At 37.9% G+C, this 21,983-nt stretch overlaps 1 protein-coding gene across 1 annotated transcript in view; it reads right to left on the bottom strand.

Moving 5' to 3' along the window:
• The window catches only part of GNAI3 (G protein subunit alpha i3), a 154,796-nt gene that overhangs the window by 23,114 nt on the left and 109,699 nt on the right, over positions 1-21,983 (bottom strand). Inside the window, exons 3-7 of the mRNA XM_053706767.1 lie at positions 8,682-8,823; positions 7,726-7,883; positions 7,500-7,628; positions 7,228-7,357; positions 115-268 (exon numbers count right to left, since the gene is read on the bottom strand). Coding sequence (XP_053562742.1) covers positions 115-268; positions 7,228-7,357; positions 7,500-7,628; positions 7,726-7,883; positions 8,682-8,823 — 713 coding nt within the window. The remainder of the gene's footprint in view (positions 1-114; positions 269-7,227; positions 7,358-7,499; positions 7,629-7,725; positions 7,884-8,681; positions 8,824-21,983) is intronic.

The following is a 21,983-nucleotide window of genomic DNA, read 5'->3' as shown; positions in this document are numbered from 1 at the left end:
GACTAAGCCATTTGCAGGGATTAAACACAGTTATATGCAAGCAATAATGCAATTATAACATGCTCTAATACACAACATTTCTTTTTGCACTTTTATGTCCCTGTAGGCATTTACCTGAGTACTCAGGGTAGCATATAGTTAGAGGGCTCCTAGTTATTTTCTCCTCAAATAGATCCTTCTTATTAAGGAAAAGGATGATGGAGGTGTCTATGAACCACTTGTTATTGCAAATGCTGTCAAAGAGCTTCATACTCTCGTGCATCCGATTCTGAAAAGTAAAAAGGAGAATATTACTTGAGCAACTAGTGCAGTTTGTCTGTGGAGTGAGTAGGGGGCACCCTTGTAAAACCAGATGTAATGATATATATCTATATATAAAGCTATGGTCTGAGTCAATCGGGTATTTTAATAGAAATATATAACAAGTGAGTGACAAAAATGTTTCAGTATAAACGTAAATGGTGTGGTGCTATATAGAGGAGATACTAACACACAGAAGTGACAAAATAGTGCAAACAGATGGAAGAGCCCTATCTGGGTGCCTTATGGTTAGCCGCAGAGGTTGGTACAAGTAAAAAATAAAATAATATAGTTTGTAAAAATGAATAATCCTTAGTAACTAGCTATGAGAAAGTCTCATTAGAGATGGTGTCAGGTTTTGGTGGATGGCTGAGCCGGTCAAAGAAGCTATCTGTAGAGGTAAAAAGAAGATGCACTAAATAAGCTACCACACTCAGTAAATGTTAAATATAAATTTATAAAATGTTACAATAACATTAGTTACGCATTAACTAAAATACAGGATACAATAGCACCGATTAATTAATAAACAAGGAAAAGTAAACAATTGTATATTAAAATGTATTTAAAGCACTACTGCTAAACCAATAAAAACAATTATGTTCAGAATAACTTGGATATAAGACTATGAAAGGCTGATAATATTGTAGTCTATTATTTTTCACCAGTGTATATATGTCCCATTGATGCAAGGATAATTCCCATCAAATAGCGAAAGAAAAAGACTCTTTGGTAACTATTAGTGACTTTGTTACTTATTCAAAATCTTTGTTTTTGTATAGTGTCTTTAGTTGCTTGGTTTGTGGGAGGAGGTTTTTGCGGTAGCGATGAAAATCACTGCTCCGTGAAGGTTAGGGTGTCAAAAAGTGAAAACAGTACCTTTTGCGATGATGATATAGGAAATAGGACTATCCGGTATACTTCACCACTATGTTTTAATCCGTTTGTGGCTGCACAATTTGCGCTGGTATTACTCAGTCCGTCCGTAATCAAGATAAAGGCCACATCTAAGGCTGAATCGCATATATGCACCCTTACTACCTCCAGTTTAATTAGTATCAGAGTGCTCTGAAAAAAACTGAACTGAGAAAATTGCTATTTCTACAAAGAAGAAACAAGCCTACTAGTTTGAATTTGACGCCGTAAACAACGCCTCCCACTGGCCCACTCACCACACATGACCGCTGGATGCGGAAGGAAGCCAAGAGTCAGAGGTACAACGGCAGATTACAGACGGACTGAGTAATACCAGCACGAATTGTGCAGCCACAAACGGATTAAAACAGAGTGGTGAAGTATACCGGATAGCCCTATTTCATATATATCATCATCTCAAAGGGTACTGTTTTCACTTTTTGATACCCTAACCTTCACGGAGCAGTGATTTTCATCGCTACCGCAAAAACCTCCTCCCACAAACCAAGCAACTAAAGACACTATTCAAAAACAAAGATTTTGAATAAGTAACAAAGTTACTAATAGTTACCAAAGAGTCTTTATCTTTCGCTATTTGATGGGAATTATCCTTGCATGGATGGGACATATATACACTGGTGAAAAATAATAGACTACAATATTATCAGCCTTTCATAGTCTTATATCCAAGTTATTCTGAATATAATTGTTTTTATTGGTTTAGCAGTAGTGCTAAAAATACATTTTAATATACAATTGTTTACTTTTCCTTGTTTATTAATTAATCGGTGGTATTGTATCCTGTATTTTAGTTAATGCGTAACTAATGTTATTGTAACATTTTTACATTTTATAAATTTATATTTAACATTTACTGAGTGTGGTAGCTTCTTCAGCACATCTTTTTACCTATATATTATTTCAGGTTTTTTTTTTTTTGCAGAAACACCTTTTTTTTTAAAGTTGCTTTAGACCACACACCTGTTAGCCTTCTCACATACTCATTTTAATAGCTATCTGTAGAGGATCAAGGCCACGATCCTGGATCAGTGATCTGCAGACAACATAAAAGTAAAGAAGTGCCACATGGCCCAATATTGTATGGAACAATCAGATAGAAATGTGTGACGATTAAACTCACATGTGAGGTGGCACCCCTAGTGGGGGCTCCATCTGCACCACTAGGGGTGCCACATCACATGTGAGTTTAATCGTCACACATTTCTATCTGATTGTTCCATACAATATTGGGCCATGTGGCGCTTCTGTCCTTTTATGTTGTAATGCAGTTTTTGTAAGGGGCACCATGTCACAAGAGTTAAAGGGCCATAATACCCTAATACCCAAATGTTTAAACACTTGAGAGTGATGCAGTATAGCTGTAAAAAGCGGACTAGAAAATATCACCTGAACATCTCTATGTAAAAAAGAAATATATTTTACCTCAAAAGTTCCTCAGTAGCCACATCCCATTGTAAAGGACTTCTAAGCAACAAATCAGTATGTCTGTCCCAGGACAGCGGAAGGAGCAAGCTTTTGTGCACTATCATTTTATTTCCCTATTCAGTGTAAGGAAGTTTACAATGAAATCTCATGAGAGAGTTAAGTGAAATCTCATTAGATCACAGTAAAAGAGTTCATGACCTCAGCACTGTTGATGCTGATTGGCTGCAGTTCAATTATTCATATTTTTTTTTTTTTTTAACCTGCAGCAGGGCTGCAGCCGAGTTTCACTTTTTACACAGAACTTACTCTGCTGAGCTTAGGAAATTGTGAGGTAAAATATCTTCCTTTTTGACATAGAGATGCTAAGATGAGATTTTCCTGTCAGCTTTTTACAGTTATACTGCATCAGTTTCAAGTGATTTATCATATGAGAAGTATGTCCATTTAAGGTCTCCTTTTTTCTATGTGTGATCTACTTGTGTGCAGTGATGCAATTTGACTGTGCAATCTGAACTTATACAAAAACATACTCTAGATCAGTGCTTCTTAAAGGGACATTATAGCCAAACTTTTCTACATTAATTCAGATAGAGAATAAAATTTTAAATAACATTCCAATTTACTTCTATTATGGAATTTGCTTCATTCTTCAGATATCCTTTGGTGAAGAAATAGCAGTGCACATGGGTGAGCCAATCAAACAAGGCATCTATGTGCAGCCACCAATCAGCGGCTACTGAGCCTACTTAAATGTGCCTTTCAACAAAGGATATCAAGAGACTGAAGCAAATTAGATCATAGAAGTAAATTGGAAAGTTGTTTAAAATTGCATGCTCTTTCTAAATCATGAAAGAAAAAATTTGGGTTTCATGTGCCTTTAAACTGGGGGTCCCCACAAGATTTGATTGTACTGTTAGTGTGTGTGTGTATGTACATATGAAAGCATATATGAGTGTGTTTATATGTATGAGTTTGTGTATGTATAAGTGCATGTATGAGTTTATGTGTGCGCGCTTATTAGTGAGTTTGTACGCTTATGAGTTGTGATTTACATTGACTGCATTACTCAGGCTTATGTGTAGATCCTTGCTGTGGGAGTATTTACGGGACAGTAACTATTGTCTTCTATCCCTCTAGCTTTATTATACTGCATGTGTTTTTTTCTTTTCTTGATATGATCAATCATATATGAGCTGTGAAACAGAAGTGGAATAATCTAGTATATGTGCTGTGAACAGAATTGCTGTCTACTGTAGGAGAAGTGGAATATTGGTGGGATACACATTCTTCTAACATACATTTTAAGAGACAATGGACTTTGGTGTAGAATATACAGGTGTAAAATAATTCACCAATTTATTTTTGACAAGATTATATCACTATTCATGAGAAACAAAAAAATAATCTTATGACCTTCTGGCCAGCATTTAGGTTTACTCTAAAACCAAAATATCACTTAGTTTTAAGCTGTTTTATTCCCTAAGTAAACATGAAAGTCAAAATTAAACTTGATTCATATTTTGCAGTAAAAATAAATTGTCCAACTGAATTCCTAAAAAATACTTTTTCCTTTACATGAAGGCATACTTGGGTATCCTCAAAAACGTGCATGTGTGAAGCACTATATGAAAGCAGGGTATGCAAAAAAAACGTTACACAGTGCCCTCCACAGAACACCTTGCCAGCTGAGTGGCATTATGAAGTAGCATGGTGGGGGCAGTGTAATACTTTGCTATATTATGATTTTTCTGTTATTTATAAATTTAACTAAGCTATCCAAAGCACAAATAAAAAAAAGAAAAAAAAAAAAAAGAAAGAAGACTGACCATATTCTACTGGTTAATGAACCCCACTCAAGCGCGCTCATGACAGTGAGAAGTGAGAATAAGTCAAGCCATAGGGGCCGAATTATCAAGCCCCCGTATGCATCTCTTTCCGCACCTCTGAGTCGGCGGACAGCAATCAGCCCGATCGGATAGATTGACACCCAGGGCCGGATTTACATCTCAGGTGCCTGTAGGCACAAAAACCTGAAGCGCCCCCCCCCCACCCCCCCACCCCCCCTAGAAAAAAGTGGAAAAAATGAGGACTTTTTTTTATTATTATTTAGGACAACTAAAAATAAATATTAGATGTAAAATTACATTTTCCCTTTTATGGAGATACACAAATACACACACCAATTGCAATATTTGTTGTAATGGAAGCTACACCAAAAATCAATATTCACTTGACTCAAATGGCCATACAATTTCTATTATGTATAACAAAAACAAATCATGTTAAACTTTTAATGCAAAATATTCTAAAGAAAACCCTATTTAAAGGGACATCAAATGTGACAGTTTGCTGGGCATTTTATTATTGCACTAGTGCTTGCAGAGAAGTGTGTTAGCCTCTTGCAAAAGAGTTAAACACATAGTCAATGTCAGTTCTGAGACAGCAATACACATCTGTGCAGACCCAGATGGGCTCATAGGACATGTTTATTGACAAGCCATTAGTGTATTGCTTTTCTGGAGATGACTTTGACTATGTGCTTAACATTTTGTTGGAGTCAAACACAGTTTTGTGTAAACAATAGCAATATTAAAACTAGCAGCATGCAAGCTCATCACCATCAACAACCTGTGCAGCCAGTGGAAGAAAATATAAAATGTAGGGAAAAAAATCTTGTAAACTCTGATATTTTTGGTACAAACACACACAGATGTTACATTTATTTTGTTCTGAAATATAAATATCATATGATGTTGCTCTCAAAGGAAAACATGGAATGTTGTAGATTATATGTAATCCAGGGGTCAACAAATGTGTTTAAAATTAGAATTTAGAAATTCAATGGGAGGGGTTTAGTTTTAATCTTTGCCCCTCTCTCCTTCATGGCTCCCTCAACTGCTGTAACATATTCCCAATGAAACACTCGACTTTGTAGGCACCTGGCAGCACAATTCTTACTAAAATAAATGCCCTCATAAAAAAAAAAAAAAAAAAAAAAAAATTTTTTTTTTTTTTTTTTTTATTATTGACAGGCAGGCGCCCCTCACTGCAAGGCGCCTGTAGGCACATGCCTACTGTGCCTAATGGGAAATCCGGCCCTGTTGACACCCCCTGCTAGTTGCAGATTGTGCAGGGGACGGCATTGCACAAGCATTTCATGAGAAATGCGTATGCTGTTGGCATTTATTGATGTGCTGTGGACATGATCCGCTACAGCGGATCATGTCCGCTCGCACTATGATAAATTGGCCCCATAATGTCAATGTACTGTAGTGATAGGACCAGTCAACATTGGGACACCTTGTAAGTTGGTGACTAGCTAAGCAGAATATGGCCATATTGCGTGACTAAGATCACAATTTTAATATAAAAGCATAGGTGACTTTTGCAGGTATTTTTTTGGAGCATTTAACAATGTTCTGTTTGTTTGCAAGCAGTTTTATTGGCAGAATTCCTAAAGACATATTTAAGATATATTTATTTGTAAGGTGTGCTAAACCAAACTATGTGGATTCATAAGTTGATTTAATGATAACGTGTGCAACATTGAAAAACATATTTTATGCTTACCTAATAAAAAAATATATAAATTTGCACATTTCAGCTTAAAGGGACACTGAACCCAAATATTTTCTTTCGTGATTCAGATAGAGCATGACATTTTAAGCAACTTTCTAATTTACTCCTATTATCAAATTTTCTTAATTCTCTTGGTATCTTTATTTCTCTGATGAAGCGCATGTGCCCATGCGCGAAACGTGTAAGATAGGAGCTTACCTGTGTCTGACGATAAGCCTGCTCCTAATAAAAACTTCATTTCATCCACTCTGAAGACTCTGCACTCCTTTTTCCTCTTTTTTATCTTTATTTAAAAAGCAAGATTGTAAGTTTAGATGCCGGCCCATTTTTTGTGAACAACCTGGGTTATTCTTGCTGTTTGGTGGATAAATTCACCAATAAACAAGTGCAGTCCAGGGTACTGAACCTAAAATTGGCTGGCTCCTTAGCTTAGACGCCTTCTTTTTCAAATAAAGATAGCAAGAGAACGAAGAAAAATTTATAATGGGAGTAAATTAGAAAGTTGCTTAAAATTGCATGCTCTATCTGAATCACAAAAGAAACAATGAGTTCAGTGTCCCTTTAATATTAGCTTAAGTTTTAGTTTGTTGGTTGTTAAAATTAGCTGGGTTACACATATAGTGCTCAGGACACGTGCACGCTCCTTACCCTATACAGGTATACTCTTATGGAAAAGAGTTTTGAGAAAGGATACCAAGAGAAAATTTGATTACTAAGTAAATTTGATTAATCTGGAAAGTAAACTGCACTCATGAAACTGTTGGAATCATGAAAGTTTAATTTTGACTTTTAAGTTCATCCATTCAGCTCACACAATGTGTATCAAATCACAATAAAGTACACAGTCATAGCAGTATAACAATCTAATGGTGAAGAGACATCTCCATTTTGCTAAAGAGAAAACTAAAAAACAGATGTTTTCACCATAGATGATTTGTGAATCTTTGTTATTAAGGTGCAGAAGAAGACTGGAACCCCAAATCTTACCATCTCTTCATCCTCAGCCAGCAATAGGTCATAGTCACTCAGTGCCACACAAAAAATGATTGCAGTAACACCCTCAAAGCAATGAATCCACTTCTTTCTCTCTGACCTCTGACCTCCCACATCAAACATTCTGTGAAACAAAAAAAAAAAAGAGTAATCCTTAATAATGTCAGCGCATTGCCAGGCACACGCAGGAGCCACAAGTTAAAGGGTTGTCTTAGGCTCACAGTGTGAGGGGCTTGAAGCGTTAAAGGGCAGGTTCTGAGGCTCACTTGAAGTACAGGTCCTTGAAGGTGAAATGAGTTTCCACGATGCCTGTGGTTTTAACCCGTGTCCGCAGCACGTCCTGTTGGGTAGGAATGTAATTTGCCTGAGATATCCTCTCCAGGTCATTCAAATAACTGCAGGGAGAGAAGATATGTGGCAGATTATTGCCAAGCACTCATCTAAGTTATCACTCTTGTTTTCTTGTAACTGATCACATTATGCGGGACTCACTATGCAGCAGAATCATTAAGTTGGTATTCCCGAGACCGACAGAAGCAGGCCTGCACCCCAGAATCCTTCCAAAGCCTCAATATAACACCAGCAAGCTCAGCTGACATCACCCCTTCCTCTGCACTGCTGGCCAACACAAACAGTTGACGGGCATCATCCTGTGGAAAGGAACAAAAATAAGGCATTCTTCATGAAAATGGGCAGAGGATAAATGGAAATATTTGCAAAGGATCATTTCTTTGGCAAAGATATTAGCTACACAATGTTCTCCACTGACAACTTTGCCAACCAGGCACTATTATGAAGTAGCCAGGTGGGGGCCGTGTAATACTTTGCAATAATATAACATTTTGTTATTTATGTTACTTAACGGACCACTAAAGTCAAAACTAAACTTTTATGATTCAGATAGAGCACACAATTTTAAACTTTCTAATTCAAATTCATTATTCAAATATGCACAGTTTATATGCACACTTTCTAAGTCACCAGCTCCTACTGAGCGTGTGCAAGATTCACAGAATATACGTATATGCATCTGTGATTGGTTGATGGCTGTCACATGATGTAGTGGGAAGGAAAATAAAACTTAAATTTGTCAGAAAAAAGATTCTACTACTTCTAAACTTTTGCATAGTCTATTATGTATTTATTGCTTATGCTATTCTACTGGTTTTAGTGGTACTTTAAGCTATCCAAAGCACACTTTAATTGCATAATTTAACAACAATTTAATGATATTTTAATGATAATTTGTGCAACAAACATTGAAAAGATTTATCTAATTTTAGCTTCATATTGGCTTAAACGGGTGGTCAGTAAAATCAGCCAGGGGGTATGGTCATTAAATAGGTCTTGAGGAGAACACTGTAGTAGAGAAGATTATACTTGTTTTGTGATGGAACACAAGTAAAAAGGGAAATGCTGGAGTGACAAACAGAAAACTGATCACTTACAGCTCTTGCTACATCCCCAAAATCGATTTTCAGTCTTCCCATGGCCCTTATTATTGCAATGATGGACTGGATCGTGTTACTATACACAACAACTTTGTATTGTCTGCATTCTTCCTCTGAGTAGCCATCTTCATGAATAATCCTATGTACAAAGAATTTACTTTAGTTCAAAAGCACAAATATTAAATCATTATATTATAGTACAAGTGGGGACCTCTCAACACAAGCACCTGGGGCATAATGAAGCTCTTATTAACTGTCTGACCTCCACTTCACCAGCCTGCACAAACCGTTTACCTTTTATCATTTGCAAGAGTGACTCTTATACCCTGCCATGCAGGGTCCAAAGCAATCCTTTTGCAACATGGGCACATATTCATTTACTTAAGGGACGCTAAAGTAAAAATCAAACTTTTATGATTGAAATAGAGCATCCAATAAAGCACCTCCCCCACAAAACTTCAAATTTGCTACTGTTAAGAATTTGCAGTCTTTTCATATGCACAGTTTGAGGCATTAGCTCCTACTTATCAAGTGCAAGAATTACAGTGTATACAAATATGAGCCTGTGATTCGCTGATGGCTGTCATATGATATGGGGGCAATTTTGGCATTTTTATTCAGTGTTGTTTTCACCATAATTATTCGCTCTCTTGTTCAATGCAACAATACATATTATACACTATTTTAAACAGACAAATAGGACTTTCTTGTAATACACTATATGTAGTGACATAAGCAAAAACTAAATTTATGCTTACCTGATAAATTATTTTCTTTCAGAATTATGATGGCCCACAGTCCTCCATAACATATGGTATATATTTCTCGCCACTATGAGGAGGTCAAGAACAAATAAGAGGTTTAAAACCCTCCAACCTCTCTTAGTTTTATGTATAGTAGAGTACAGAATAGGAAGGAAAGATAGGAAAGGTATAGAGGTGCCATTAGAACTATCGCCCAAAAATCTAAACAGGCGGGGCCTGTCGACCATCATCATTCCAAAAGAAAAAATAATCAGGTAAGCATATATGTTTTCTTTCGTAAAATGTTGATGGTCGACAGTCCTCCGTAACATATGGGCTTAATACCCAAGCCAAAAATCTTTTAGATGCTTGATGATAGAACATCAAAGTGTTTACTGCAATCAGATTATGTAATATCCGCTAACTAGAGTTAGCAGGATCTGACACAATGAAGGAACAACCATCTCTTGATTGATATTTTCTCTAGGAAGAAATCATATTTAGTACAAAGTATAGCCTTCACCTTGTGAATAGTGAGAAATGTAGAATCACGAGACAAGGTTAACAATTTAAAAACTCTTTATGTTAAAGAGATTGCTAATACAAGGAGTACTTACCCAGATGATAGTCAATATTAATGGAATGCAATGGTTTAAGAGAAGAACCTTGTAATATAGAGAAAAGTTCAGATTCCTGGGTGGAGAAAAAGGCTCCATCAGTGGCCTAATTCTAACTTACGACTGAACAGAAGTCAGAACCTCAGGAAGTTTAGCCAACTTCCTGTGAAATAAGAGATAAGGCAGGAAATGGTGGACAAACCATTGTCAGGTGGAAAAACTGAAGGATTCTAGGAATTTTAAAGGATACCAAGAAAACCCTCTAGAAGAACACCACTTAAAATATGTCTTCCAATCCTGTGTTAAATATCGTGTTACAGGCTTTCTGGCCTGCATTTAAAAATTCAATGACCGAATCCAAAAATCCCAATATTCCAAAACTAAGCATTCAAACGTCATGCCACTAAAATAGAGATATGATATCTTGATAAAAAAAGAGAGCCTTAAAACAGATTCTGTATCAAGAAAAAAAGTCATGGATAGCAAAAGGACATATGCATTATGTCCGCATACCAATCCTGTGGAGCCAGGCTGGAGCAACTAATATATTACTGACGTTGACTCCTGTTTGATACAAGAATGACTCTTGGAATAAAAACAAATAAACAAACCAGGTATGTTAGATGAAAGTCCAAGGTTCATACTAAGGTGACTAATATGTGAGGCTTAGGATCTTTTGATCTTGCACAATAGCATGGAAGTGTGAGATATAAGTGAGAGGCCATTACAGCTATTGGATCAATAAGCAATAAAAAAAATGTCATAAGAAGAGACTACTCTCTTCAATAGACTACTGGAACGATCCACCTCTCAATTGTTTGACACAGGGTATTGTGAATTGCCAATAGGGAGAGATAATACCTCTCTTTCCAGGGACAGAGTAATAGACACTTCCTGCATGGCCAGTGGACTGAGGTTAATCCCAGTGATACCTTATGTAAGCAAACACCAAAATGCTGTCTGACTGGAAGCGGATAAACTTTTCCTCCTTCAATAGAATAGCCCGAAGTACCAGAATATTGATTGGTAACCTTGCCTTAATTATAGCAAACTTCTTGCAATCTTCAAGAAACCCAGACAGCCTACAAGCCTGAGAGACCGGAGTTAGTCAGTACAATAGACCAAGACTGATGAAAGAAGTATTTTGCAAGGGACAAAGCAGTCCATGATTATTGTTATGATGGTGATTTACCCCCGGCACAAATTAAATATCTGGCAGATAGCATTCATTTCATACTACATCACAATTTTAATTTTAATGGTTCTTTTTTTAAACAGAGACAAGGCACAGCGATGGGGACCACCATGGCCCCATCCTATGCCAATATTTATATGGCCTCCTTTGAGAACCAATACATATGAGACAATAATCCCTTCCAAGACAAAATAGTTAGCTACCACAGGTATATTGACAATGTTATTACGATCTGGAAAGGAGACAGGGCTCAAGCTGAATTATTTTGTAACAACATTAAAGGGACAGTCTACACCAGGATTTTTATTGTTTTAAAAGATAGATAATCCCTTTATTACTCATTCCCCAGTTTTGCATAACCAACACAGTTATATTAATATACTTTTAACCTCTGTGATTATCTTGTATCTAAGCCTCTGCAAACTGCCCTTTTGTTTCAGTTCTTTTGACAGACTTTCAGTTTAGCCAATCAGTGCCTGCTCCCAGATAACTTCACGTGCACGAGCACAGTGTTATCTATATGAAATACGTGAACTAACACCCTCTAGTGGTGAAAAACTTAAAATGCATTCTGAAAAGAGGTGGCCTTCAAGGTCTAAGAAATTAGCATATGAACCTCCTAGGTTAAGCTTTCAAACAAGAATACCAAGAGAACAAAGCAAAATTGCTGATAAAAGTTAATTGGAAAATGGTTTAAAATGACATGCTCTATCTGAATCATGAAAGTTTATTTTGGCCTAGACTGTCCTTTTAATGTTAATAATTTTAATTTAAAGTTCACACATAAGATTGATAATGAACAAGTTGATTTTCTAGATCTTACCCTTTTTAAAAGGACCCTACTACGAATGTTATAGCAGTAAAGTATTACAGGAAATCGACTGATAGCAATAGCTTGCTAAATGCCAACAGTAGCCATTTACCAAGCTGGAAGTCAAACATCCCATATGGGCAGTTCAGGAGAATCCGCAGAAATTGTACTATGGACAATTAATTCAATATAGAAGCAGATGTATTGGAGAAGAAATTTTTGCAAAAAGGTTTCTGTCGGCTAGAGAGAGATCAGCTAATACCCCTAGAGAGGGTATGCTACAACTTATAGTGTAGGAGCCCACAGTATACAGTCTGCATTACACAAACATTGGGACATCCTGAAATTAGATCCTATTCTAGGAAAGGACCTACCACAAAAACCTCTTGTGGATTTTAAGAAAAAACAGAATTTAAAGAATATCTAAGCACCTTCGAAATTAAGATCAATAGGAGTTCCTTAGTCCTTAGGTATTAGAAGGGATAGCTTGTTGCCAGGATCGTTATCGTTAAGTAATGGTCTCTATAAATGCAAAAACATAATTTATGCTTACCTGATAAATTCCTTTCTTCTGTTGTGCGATCAGTCCACGGGTCATCATTACTTCTGGGATATAACTCCTCCCCAACAGGAAATGCAAGAGGATTCACCCAGCAGAGCTGATATAGCTCCTCCCCTCTACGTCAGTCCCAGTCATTCGACCAAGAATCAACGAGAAAGGAGTAACCAAGGGTGAAGTGGTGACTGGAGTATAATTTAAAAAATATTTACCTGCCTTAAAAAACAGGGCGGGCCGTGGACTGATCGCACAACAGAAGAAAGGAATTTATCAGGTAAGCATAAATTATGTTTTCTTCTGTTATGTGCGATCAGTCCACGGGTCATCATTACTTCTGGGATACCAATACCAAAGCAAAAGTACACGGATGACGGGAGGGATAGGCAGGCTCATTATATAGAAGGAACCACTGCCTGAAGAACCTTTCTCCCAAAAATAGCCTCCGAAGAAGCAAAAGTGTCAAATTTGTAAAATTTGGAAAAAGTATGAAGCGAAGACCAAGTTGCAGCCTTGCAAATCTGTTCAACAGAGGCCTCATTCTTAAAGGCCCAAGTGGAAGCCACAGCTCTAGTGGAGTGAGCTGTAATTCTTTCAGGAGGCTGCTGTCCAGCAGTCTCATAGGCTAAACGTATTATGCTACGAAGCCAGAAAGAGAGAGAGGTAGCAGAAGCTTTTTGACCTCTCCTCTGTCCAGAATAAACGACAAACAAGGAAGAAGTTTGGCGAAAATTTTTAGTTGCCTGCAAGTAGAACTTGAGGGCACGAACTACATCCAGATTGTGTAGAAGACGCTCCTTCTTTGAAGAAGGATTTGGACACAAGGATGGAACAACAATCTCTTGATTGATATTCCTGTTAGTAACTACCTTAGGTAAGAACCCAGGTTTAGTACGCAGAACTACCTTGTCTGAGTGAAAGATCAGATAAGGAGAATCACAATGTAGGGCTGATAACTCAGAGACTCTTCGAGCCGAGGAAATAGCCATTAAAAATAGAACTTTCCACGATAACAATTTTATATCAATGGAATGAAGGGGTTCAAATGGAACACCTTGTAAAACGTTAAGAACTAAGTTTAAACTCCATGGCGGAGCAACGGCTTTAAACACAGGCTTGATCCTAGCTAAAGCTTGACAAAAAGCCTGGACGTCTGGATTTTCTGACAGACGCCTGTGCAACAAGATGGACAGAGCTGAAATCTGTCCCTTTAATGAACTAGCCGATAAACCCTTTTCTAGACCTTCTTGTAGAAAGGACAATATCCTAGGGATCCTAACCTTACTCCAGGAGTAACGTTTGGATTCGCACCAGTATAGGTATTTGCGCCATATTTTATGGTAAATCTTTCTGGTAACAGGCTTCCTAGCCTGGATCAGGGTATCAATAACCGACTCAGAAAAACCACGCTTTGATAAAATCAAGCGTTCAATTTCCAAGCAGTCAGTTTCAGAGAAGTTAGATTTTGATGTTTGAATGGACCCTGTATCAGAAGGTCCTGTCTCAGAGGTAGAGACCAAGGCGGACAGGATGACATGTCCACTAGATCTGCATACCAAGTCCTGCGTGGCCATGCAGGCGCTATTAGAATCACAGATGCTCTCTCTTGTTTGATTTTCGCAATCAATCGAGGAAGCAGCGGGAAGGGTGGAAACACATAAGCCATCCCGAAGTTCCAAGGTGCTGTCAAAGCATCTATCAGAACCGCTTCCGGATCCCTGGATCTGGACCCGTAGTGAGGAAGTTTGGCGTTCTGGCGAGACGCCATGAGATCTATCTCTGGTTTGCCCCAACGTCGAAGTATTTGGGCAAAAATCTCCGGATGAAGTTCCCACTCTCCCGGATGAAAAGTCTGGCGACTCAAGAAATCCGCCTCCCAGTTTTCCACTCCCGGGATGTGGATTGCTGACAGGTGGCAAGAGTGAGACTCTGCCCAGCGAATTATCTTTGATACTTCCATCATTGCTAGGGAGCTTCTTGTCCCTCCCTGATGGTTGATGTAAGCTACAGTCGTGATATTGTCCGACTGAAACCTGATGAACCCCTGAGTTGTTAATTGGGGCCAAGCTAGAAGGGCATTGAGAACTGCCCTCAATTCCAGAATGTTTATTGGAAGGAGACTCTCCTCCTGATTCCATAATCCCTGAGTCTTCAGAGAATTCCAGACAGCGCCCCAACCTAGTAGGCTGGCGTCTGTTGTTACGATTGTCCAGTCTGGCCTGCTGAATGGCATCCCCCTGGACAGGTGTGGCCGATAAAGCCACCATAGAAGAGAATTTCTGGTCTCTTGATTTAGATTCAGGGTAGGGGACAAATCTGAGTAATCCCCATTCCACTGACTTAGCATGCACAATTGCAGCGGTCTGAGGTGTAGGCGTGCAAAAGGTACTATGTCCATTGCCGCTACCATTAAGCCGATCACCTCCATGCATTGAGCCACTGACGGGTGTTGAATGGAATGAAGGACACGGCATGCATCCTGAAGCCTTGTTAACCTGTCTTCTGTCAGGTAAATCTTCATTTCTACAGAATCTATAAGAGTCCCCAAGAATGGAACTCTTGTGAGAGGAAAAAGAGAACTTTTCTTTTCGTTCACTTTCCATCCATGCGACCTTAGAAATGCCAGAACTAACTCTGTATGAGACTTGGCAGTTTGAAAGCTTGAAGCTTGTATTAGAATGTCGTCTAGGTACGGAGCTACCGAAATCCCTCGCGGTCTTAGTACCGCCAGAAGGGCGCCCAGAACCTTTGTGAAGATTCTTGGGGCCGTAGCCAATCCGAATGGAAGAGCTACAAACTGGTAGTGCCTGTCTAGGAAGGCAAACCGTAGATACCGTTGATGATCTTTGTGAATCGGTATGTGAAGGTAAGCATCTTTTAAATCCACTGTGGTCATGTACTGACCCTTTTGGATCATAGGTAAGATTGTCCGAATAGTTTCCATTTTGAACGATGGAACTCTTAGGAATTTGTTTAGAATCTTTAAATCTAAGATTGGCCTGAAAGTTCCCTCTTTTTTGGGAACCACAAACAGGTTTGAGTAGAACCCTTGTCCTTGTTCCGACCGCGGAACTGGATGGATCACTCCCATTAATAACAGATCTTGTACACAGCGTAGAAACGCTTCTTTCTTTATCTGGTTTGTTGACAACCTTGACAGATGAAATCTCCCTTTTGGGGGAGATAATTTGAAGTCTAGAAGGTATCCCTGAGATATGATCTCCAGCGCCCAGGGATCCTGAACATCTCTTGCCCAGGCCTGAGCGAAGAGAGAAAGTCTGCCCCCCACTAGATCCGGTCCCGGATCGGGGGCTCTCGGTTCATGCTGTCTTTGGGGCAGCAGCAGGTTTCCTGGTCTGTTTGCCCTTATTCCAGGACTGGTTAGGTTTCCAGCCTTGTCTGTAACGAGCAACAGCTCCTTCCTGTTTTGGTGCAGTGGAGGTTGACGCTGCTCCAGGTTTGAAATTCCGAAAGGAACGAAAATTAGACTGTCTAGCCTTAGCTTTGGCTTTGTCTTGAGGTAGGGCGTGGCCCTTACCTCCTGTAATGTCAGCGATAATTTCTTTCAACCCGGGCCCAAATAAAGACTGCCCCTTGAAAGGTATATTAAGTAATTTAGACTTAGAAGTAACATCAGCTGACCAGGATTTTAGCCACAGTGCTCTACGTGCCTGTATGGCGAATCCAGAGTTCTTAGCCGTAAGTTTAGTTAAATGTACTACGGCCTCCGAAATGAATGAATTGGCTAGTTTAAGGACTCTAAGCCTGTCCATAATGTCGTCTAGCGTAGACGAACTAAGGTTCTCTTCCAGAGACTCAATCCAAAATGCTGCCGCAGCCGTAATCGGCGCGATACATGCAAGGGGTTGCAATATAAAACCTTGTTGAACAAACATTTTCTTAAGGTAACCCTCTAATTTTTTATCCATTGGATCTGAAAAAGCACAGCTATCCTCCACCGGGATAGTGGTACGCTTAGCTAAAGTAGAAACTGCTCCCTCCACCTTAGGGACCGTTTGCCATAAGTCCCGAGTAGTGGCGTCTATTGGAAACATCTTTCTAAATATTGGAGGGGGTGAGAACGGCACACCGGGTCTATCCCACTCCTTAGTAACAATTTCAGTTAATCTCTTAGGTATAGGAAAAACGTCAGTACTCGCCGGTACCGCAAAGTATTTATCCAACCTACACATTTTCTCTGGTATTGCAACGGTGTTACAATCATTGAGAGCTGCTAAGACCTCCCCTAGTAATGCACGGAGGTTCTCCAATTTAAATTTAAAATTTGAAATATCTGAATCCAATCTGTTTGGATCAGAACCGTCACCCACAGAATGAAGCTCTCCGTCCTCATGCTCTGCAAGCTGTGACGCAGTATCAGACATGGCCCTAGTATTGTCAGCGCACTCTGTTCTCACCCCAGAGTGATCACGCTTGCCTCTTAGTTCTGGTAATTTAGACAAAACTTCAGTCATAACAGTAGCCATATCATGTAATGTTATCTGTAATGGCCGCCCAGATGTATTAGGCGCCATAATATCACTCACCTCCCGGGCGGGAGATGCAGGTACTGCCGCGTGAGGCGAGTTAGTCGGCATAACTCTTCCCTCGCAGTTTGGTGAAATTTGTTCACATTGTACAAATTGACTTTTATTTAAAGTAGCATCAATACAGTTAGTACATAAATTTCTATTGGGCTCCACCTTGGCATTGGAACAAATGACACAGATATTCTCTGAGTCAGACATGTTTAACACACTAGCAATAACTTGCAACCTGGTTATAATCTTTTTTAGCAAAAACGTACTGTGCCTCAAAGAGGTACTTTAACGATTAAATGACAGTTGAGATAATGAACTGAAACAGTTATAGCATCAAGTTTAAAATAACACAACTTTTAGCAAAGGTTTGTTCCCATTAGTAAATAACTAAATTTGACATAAAAAATTATAGAGTAACGTTTTTATTCACAGTCAATAAAAATTCTCACAGCTCTGCTGAGAGAATGTACCTCCCTTCAAAGAAGTTTGAAGACCCCTGAGATCTGTCAGTGAACCGGATCATGCAGGAAATATAATAGTAGCTGACTGGAATTTTTTGATGCGTAGCAAAAGAGCGCCAAAACGGCCCCTCCCTCTCACACACAGCAGTGAGGAGAAACGAAACTGTCACAATTTAAAGCAGACAACTGCCAAGTGGAAAATAATGCCCAAACATTTATTTACTCAGTACCTCAGCAATGTAAACGATTCTACATTCCAGCAAAAACGTTTAACATGACAATATTTATTAAAAGGATTAGTGACCTTTAACAGAGTAGTTCCGGTGAAAAACCATTCCCAGAATACTGAAGTGTATACATACATGTCATTATAACGGTATAGCAGGATTTTTTCATCAATTCCATTCAGAAAATAAAAACTGCTACATACCTCAATGCAGATTCATCTGCCCGCTGTCCCCTGATCTGAAGCCTTTACCTCCCTCAGATGGCCGAGAACAGCAATATGATCTTAACTACTCCGGTTAAAATCATAGTAATAAACTCTGGTAGATTCTTCTTCAAACTCTGCCAGAGAAGTAATAACACGCTCCGGTGCTATTGTAAAATAACAAACTTTTGATTGAAGTCATAAAAACTAAGTATAATCACCATAGTCCTCTCACACATCCTATCTAGTCGTTGGGTGCAAGAGAATGACTGGGACTGACGTAGAGGGGAGGAGCTATATCAGCTCTGCTGGGTGAATCCTCTTGCATTTCCTGTTGGGGAGGAGTTATATCCCAGAAGTAATGATGACCCGTGGACTGATCGCACATAACAGAAGAAAGATTAAATTTCTGTTTGTGTCCGCTCATTAAATCAGGGAATACACTTTATAACCATGATGAGTCACAGAGTTTTGAAGTTAAAGGGACAGTCTACACCAGAATTTTTATTGTTTAAAAAGATAGATAATCCCTTTATTACACATTTCCCAGTTTTGCATAACCAACACAGTTATAATAATATACTTTTAACCTCTGTGATTATCTTGTATCTAAGCCTCTGCAAACTGCCCCTTTTTTCAGTTCTTTTGACAGACTTGCAGTCTAGCCAATCAGTGCCTGCTCCCAGATTACTTCACGTGCACAAGCACAGTGTTATCTATATGAAATATGTGAACTAACACCCTCTAGTGGTGAAAAACTGTTAAAATGCAATCTTAAAGAGGTGGGCTTCAAGGTCTAAGAAATTAGCATATTAACCTCCTAGGTTAAGCTTTCAACTAAGAATACCAAGAGAACAAAGCAAAATTGGTGATAAAAGTAAATTGGAAAATTGTTTAAAATTACATGCTCTATCTGAATCATGAAAGTTATAATTGGCCTAGACGGTCCCTTTAAAACTTGTACGAGTTGTAACTCCACTCATGTGGTATATTTATTGACCTGTGGTTGTAATTTGATTTATATTAGTAGAACTAAAAGGAAGCTAAAGAAAAGAGTATATGAACACATTACTAATATAGAAAAAGGTTTTAAGAATCACAGTGTGTCTGAACATTTTCCCAGATATCACAATATAAAGATTAACACACTTAAAGGGACACTGAGCCCAATTTTTTTTCTTTTGTGATTCAGATAGAGCATGCAATTTTAAGCAACTTTCTAATTTACTCCTATTATCAATTTTTATTGGTTCTCTTGCTATCTTTATTTGAAAAAGAAGGCATCTAAGCTGTTTCCTTGGTTCAAAACTCTGGACAGCACTTTTTTATTGGTGGATGAATTTATCCCCTAATCAGCAAGGACAACCCAGGTTGTTCACCAAAAATGGGCCGGCATCTAAACTTACATTCTTTCATTTCAAATAAAGATACAAAGAGAATAAAGAAAATTTGATAATAGGAGTAAATTAGAAAGTTGCTTAAAATGTCATGCTCTATCTGAATCACAAAAGGAAAAATTTGGGTTCAGTGTCCCTTTAAAGTAATGACAATTGAGACCATTCCTTGGATGAGAAATATGCAAAGATTACTAAATCTGCATTAATGTGAGACCAAATGGATTCACAACTTAGGAAGTCTTTTCCCTCATGGTCTTAATATTGATTTAGATCTCCAAGCCTTTATGGACTGATCAACTTTAAAATTAGAATCAACAAATTTATTAGTCTTAGGATATGATATGTTTATTAACGAGTATATACACGTGACCTATTCCTATTTAGTATATCGTATGTTCTTGTAAAGTTTTAGATTCTGCTTGATATGTATTTTATATTATTTATTACCTCTATTGAAGGATTTTTCTATAAAGAGTATTATGTATTATGTATTGAAATTGTCCTTGTGTCCCTCTTGTCTAATTCTTCCATTAACCTCCTTTTATTAATTTTTCATATATACTTTTATATTTTGTTAAAATGCACCCCACCTCTATTTGGAGAATGTGTGACATCTCATATGCAATGGTTAGTATAATTATTATCTTAGGACGCTTACTAATACTCGTTCATATGACTGCTATATTTTCACAAAGTTGATTGTAGATTAGCATCTATCTCAATTTACCAGCGTCATCTAATTGAATTTACACCCTTTTATTGTCTTTTCTTTTACTGAATTTATTCACTATTATTTTCAATGGAGACCAGTAAGAAGTATATATTCGGCGCTATAGAACAGTCAATGGTCGATTCCTATTGGTCGCAACGTCACTCTAGGAGACCTATGAGATTAGAGGGTGTGTTGATATTTCCCAACAGATAGAGGTTTTTGATTGGCCACTAAGTCAAATGGGTTATCCAATGAGTAGGGGGGGGGGGTGTTTCTTGATAGTCTATTTAATCCGGCTCAGTAGGTGAAGAGTATATAGACTCATTTTTAAACATACTCTTGAAAAAGTCTGCTTAGTGCAGAGGAAACGCATCGAGGAGCCAGTTTTAACCAGTTGGAGAGGGATATTCTCCTTATTATTATTGGTTATTTGTAGAGCGCCAACAGATTCCTTTGACCCATTCAGACGGATTCTTGTGCCTGTGGACGGTATATGTTATCAGAGGGCTTGAATTGGATCACGGACATCAGCAGTGGTCAGACAAAGCAGAGGATCTTATTATAAGGCACAATTTTACTTCCGTCTTGTAAGTGCATACATATGCGCAGTGGGATTTTATAATAAAATGTATCTACTACCTCGAATCTGGGTTGCGCTTGTTTTCTATATCCACAGATACCAAGCATCTAAGAGGAACGTCCATGACACGTTTTTAACTCGAGCAGTACCTAGGGACTCTCTACCATTAACAGAAGGATCACAAAGGAAAAAGAACTCTTTAGGACTTAATACTGATACAGCACCACACATAGTGGCATCAAATTGGTGACTATTATAATATAGGCTTACCAAGCCCAGTTGTTTTTCGTTGGTGGTTATCAGCAGAAGTATCATTGTTCTGTGATTTATATTATAACCACTACTGATTTTATATTTTACACTTAACAGAGGTGTCTTTAATTAACTTTTACTGTATATTTTACTCTTACTTTGAGATTCCATTCTCCATTCTTGCGCTGTGATTTTTTAATTTAATAAAAAGTTTAAAAAATATGTACATGACATAAGCATCAGATATCGTTATGTGGCCTTCCTGACTAAAGGGCAAGCACATATAGACAAAATTAATGTCCAGAGAAATCAGAGACTTTATACACTCACAAAGTAAATACACAAAGTGCCTAGAGAATGAAAATATTCATAATTAATGCTTAGTGTCTGCATGATAAATGTGCATAGATAAAAATTACTTATACAATGGAGTAAGAGAGATACCAATGGATCTTATCTTGAAAGGATCTCTACAAATAGTGAAAATATTCATGATCAATGACCAGTATCTGCATGAAAGAACCTTAGTGCATATAATTTACACATAAAAATTATAAAACAGATAATAGATATTTTCTCTAAAAGGATATCCACATGCAGAGTACAATAAATTAAAGGTATATATAGAGGGGTACATACTATATAATTGTGTACACTAATAGTATACGACATTTTATGTCTTGCATCCACAGATACAGGAGTTCTGCCTATGTTAAAAATATTTTAAACAGAATAGTGTACAGAATCTGCATGATGTACATTACAGCAAATAATATACCAAAAGGTATAAAATGTACAACAGTATATAAAATGCAGAATGACATAAAAAATAAAAAAAACTATATGTTTACATCCCCTGGCAATGATGAGAGTAGAATGCTTAATTCACTTATAAATAAGTATTAATAGCGCAGATAGTTATAATAAATGGCACCATATGTATTTATGTTCAGTATAATATATAATTGCACATATTATAATAAATTGCAGATCACATAAGAATG

The sequence above is a fragment of the Bombina bombina genome, chromosome 3 (assembly GCF_027579735.1).
Source record: "Bombina bombina isolate aBomBom1 chromosome 3, aBomBom1.pri, whole genome shotgun sequence".
NCBI lineage: Eukaryota > Metazoa > Chordata > Amphibia > Anura > Bombinatoridae > Bombina > Bombina bombina.
This window is presented reverse-complemented; position numbering and strand designations above follow the sequence as displayed.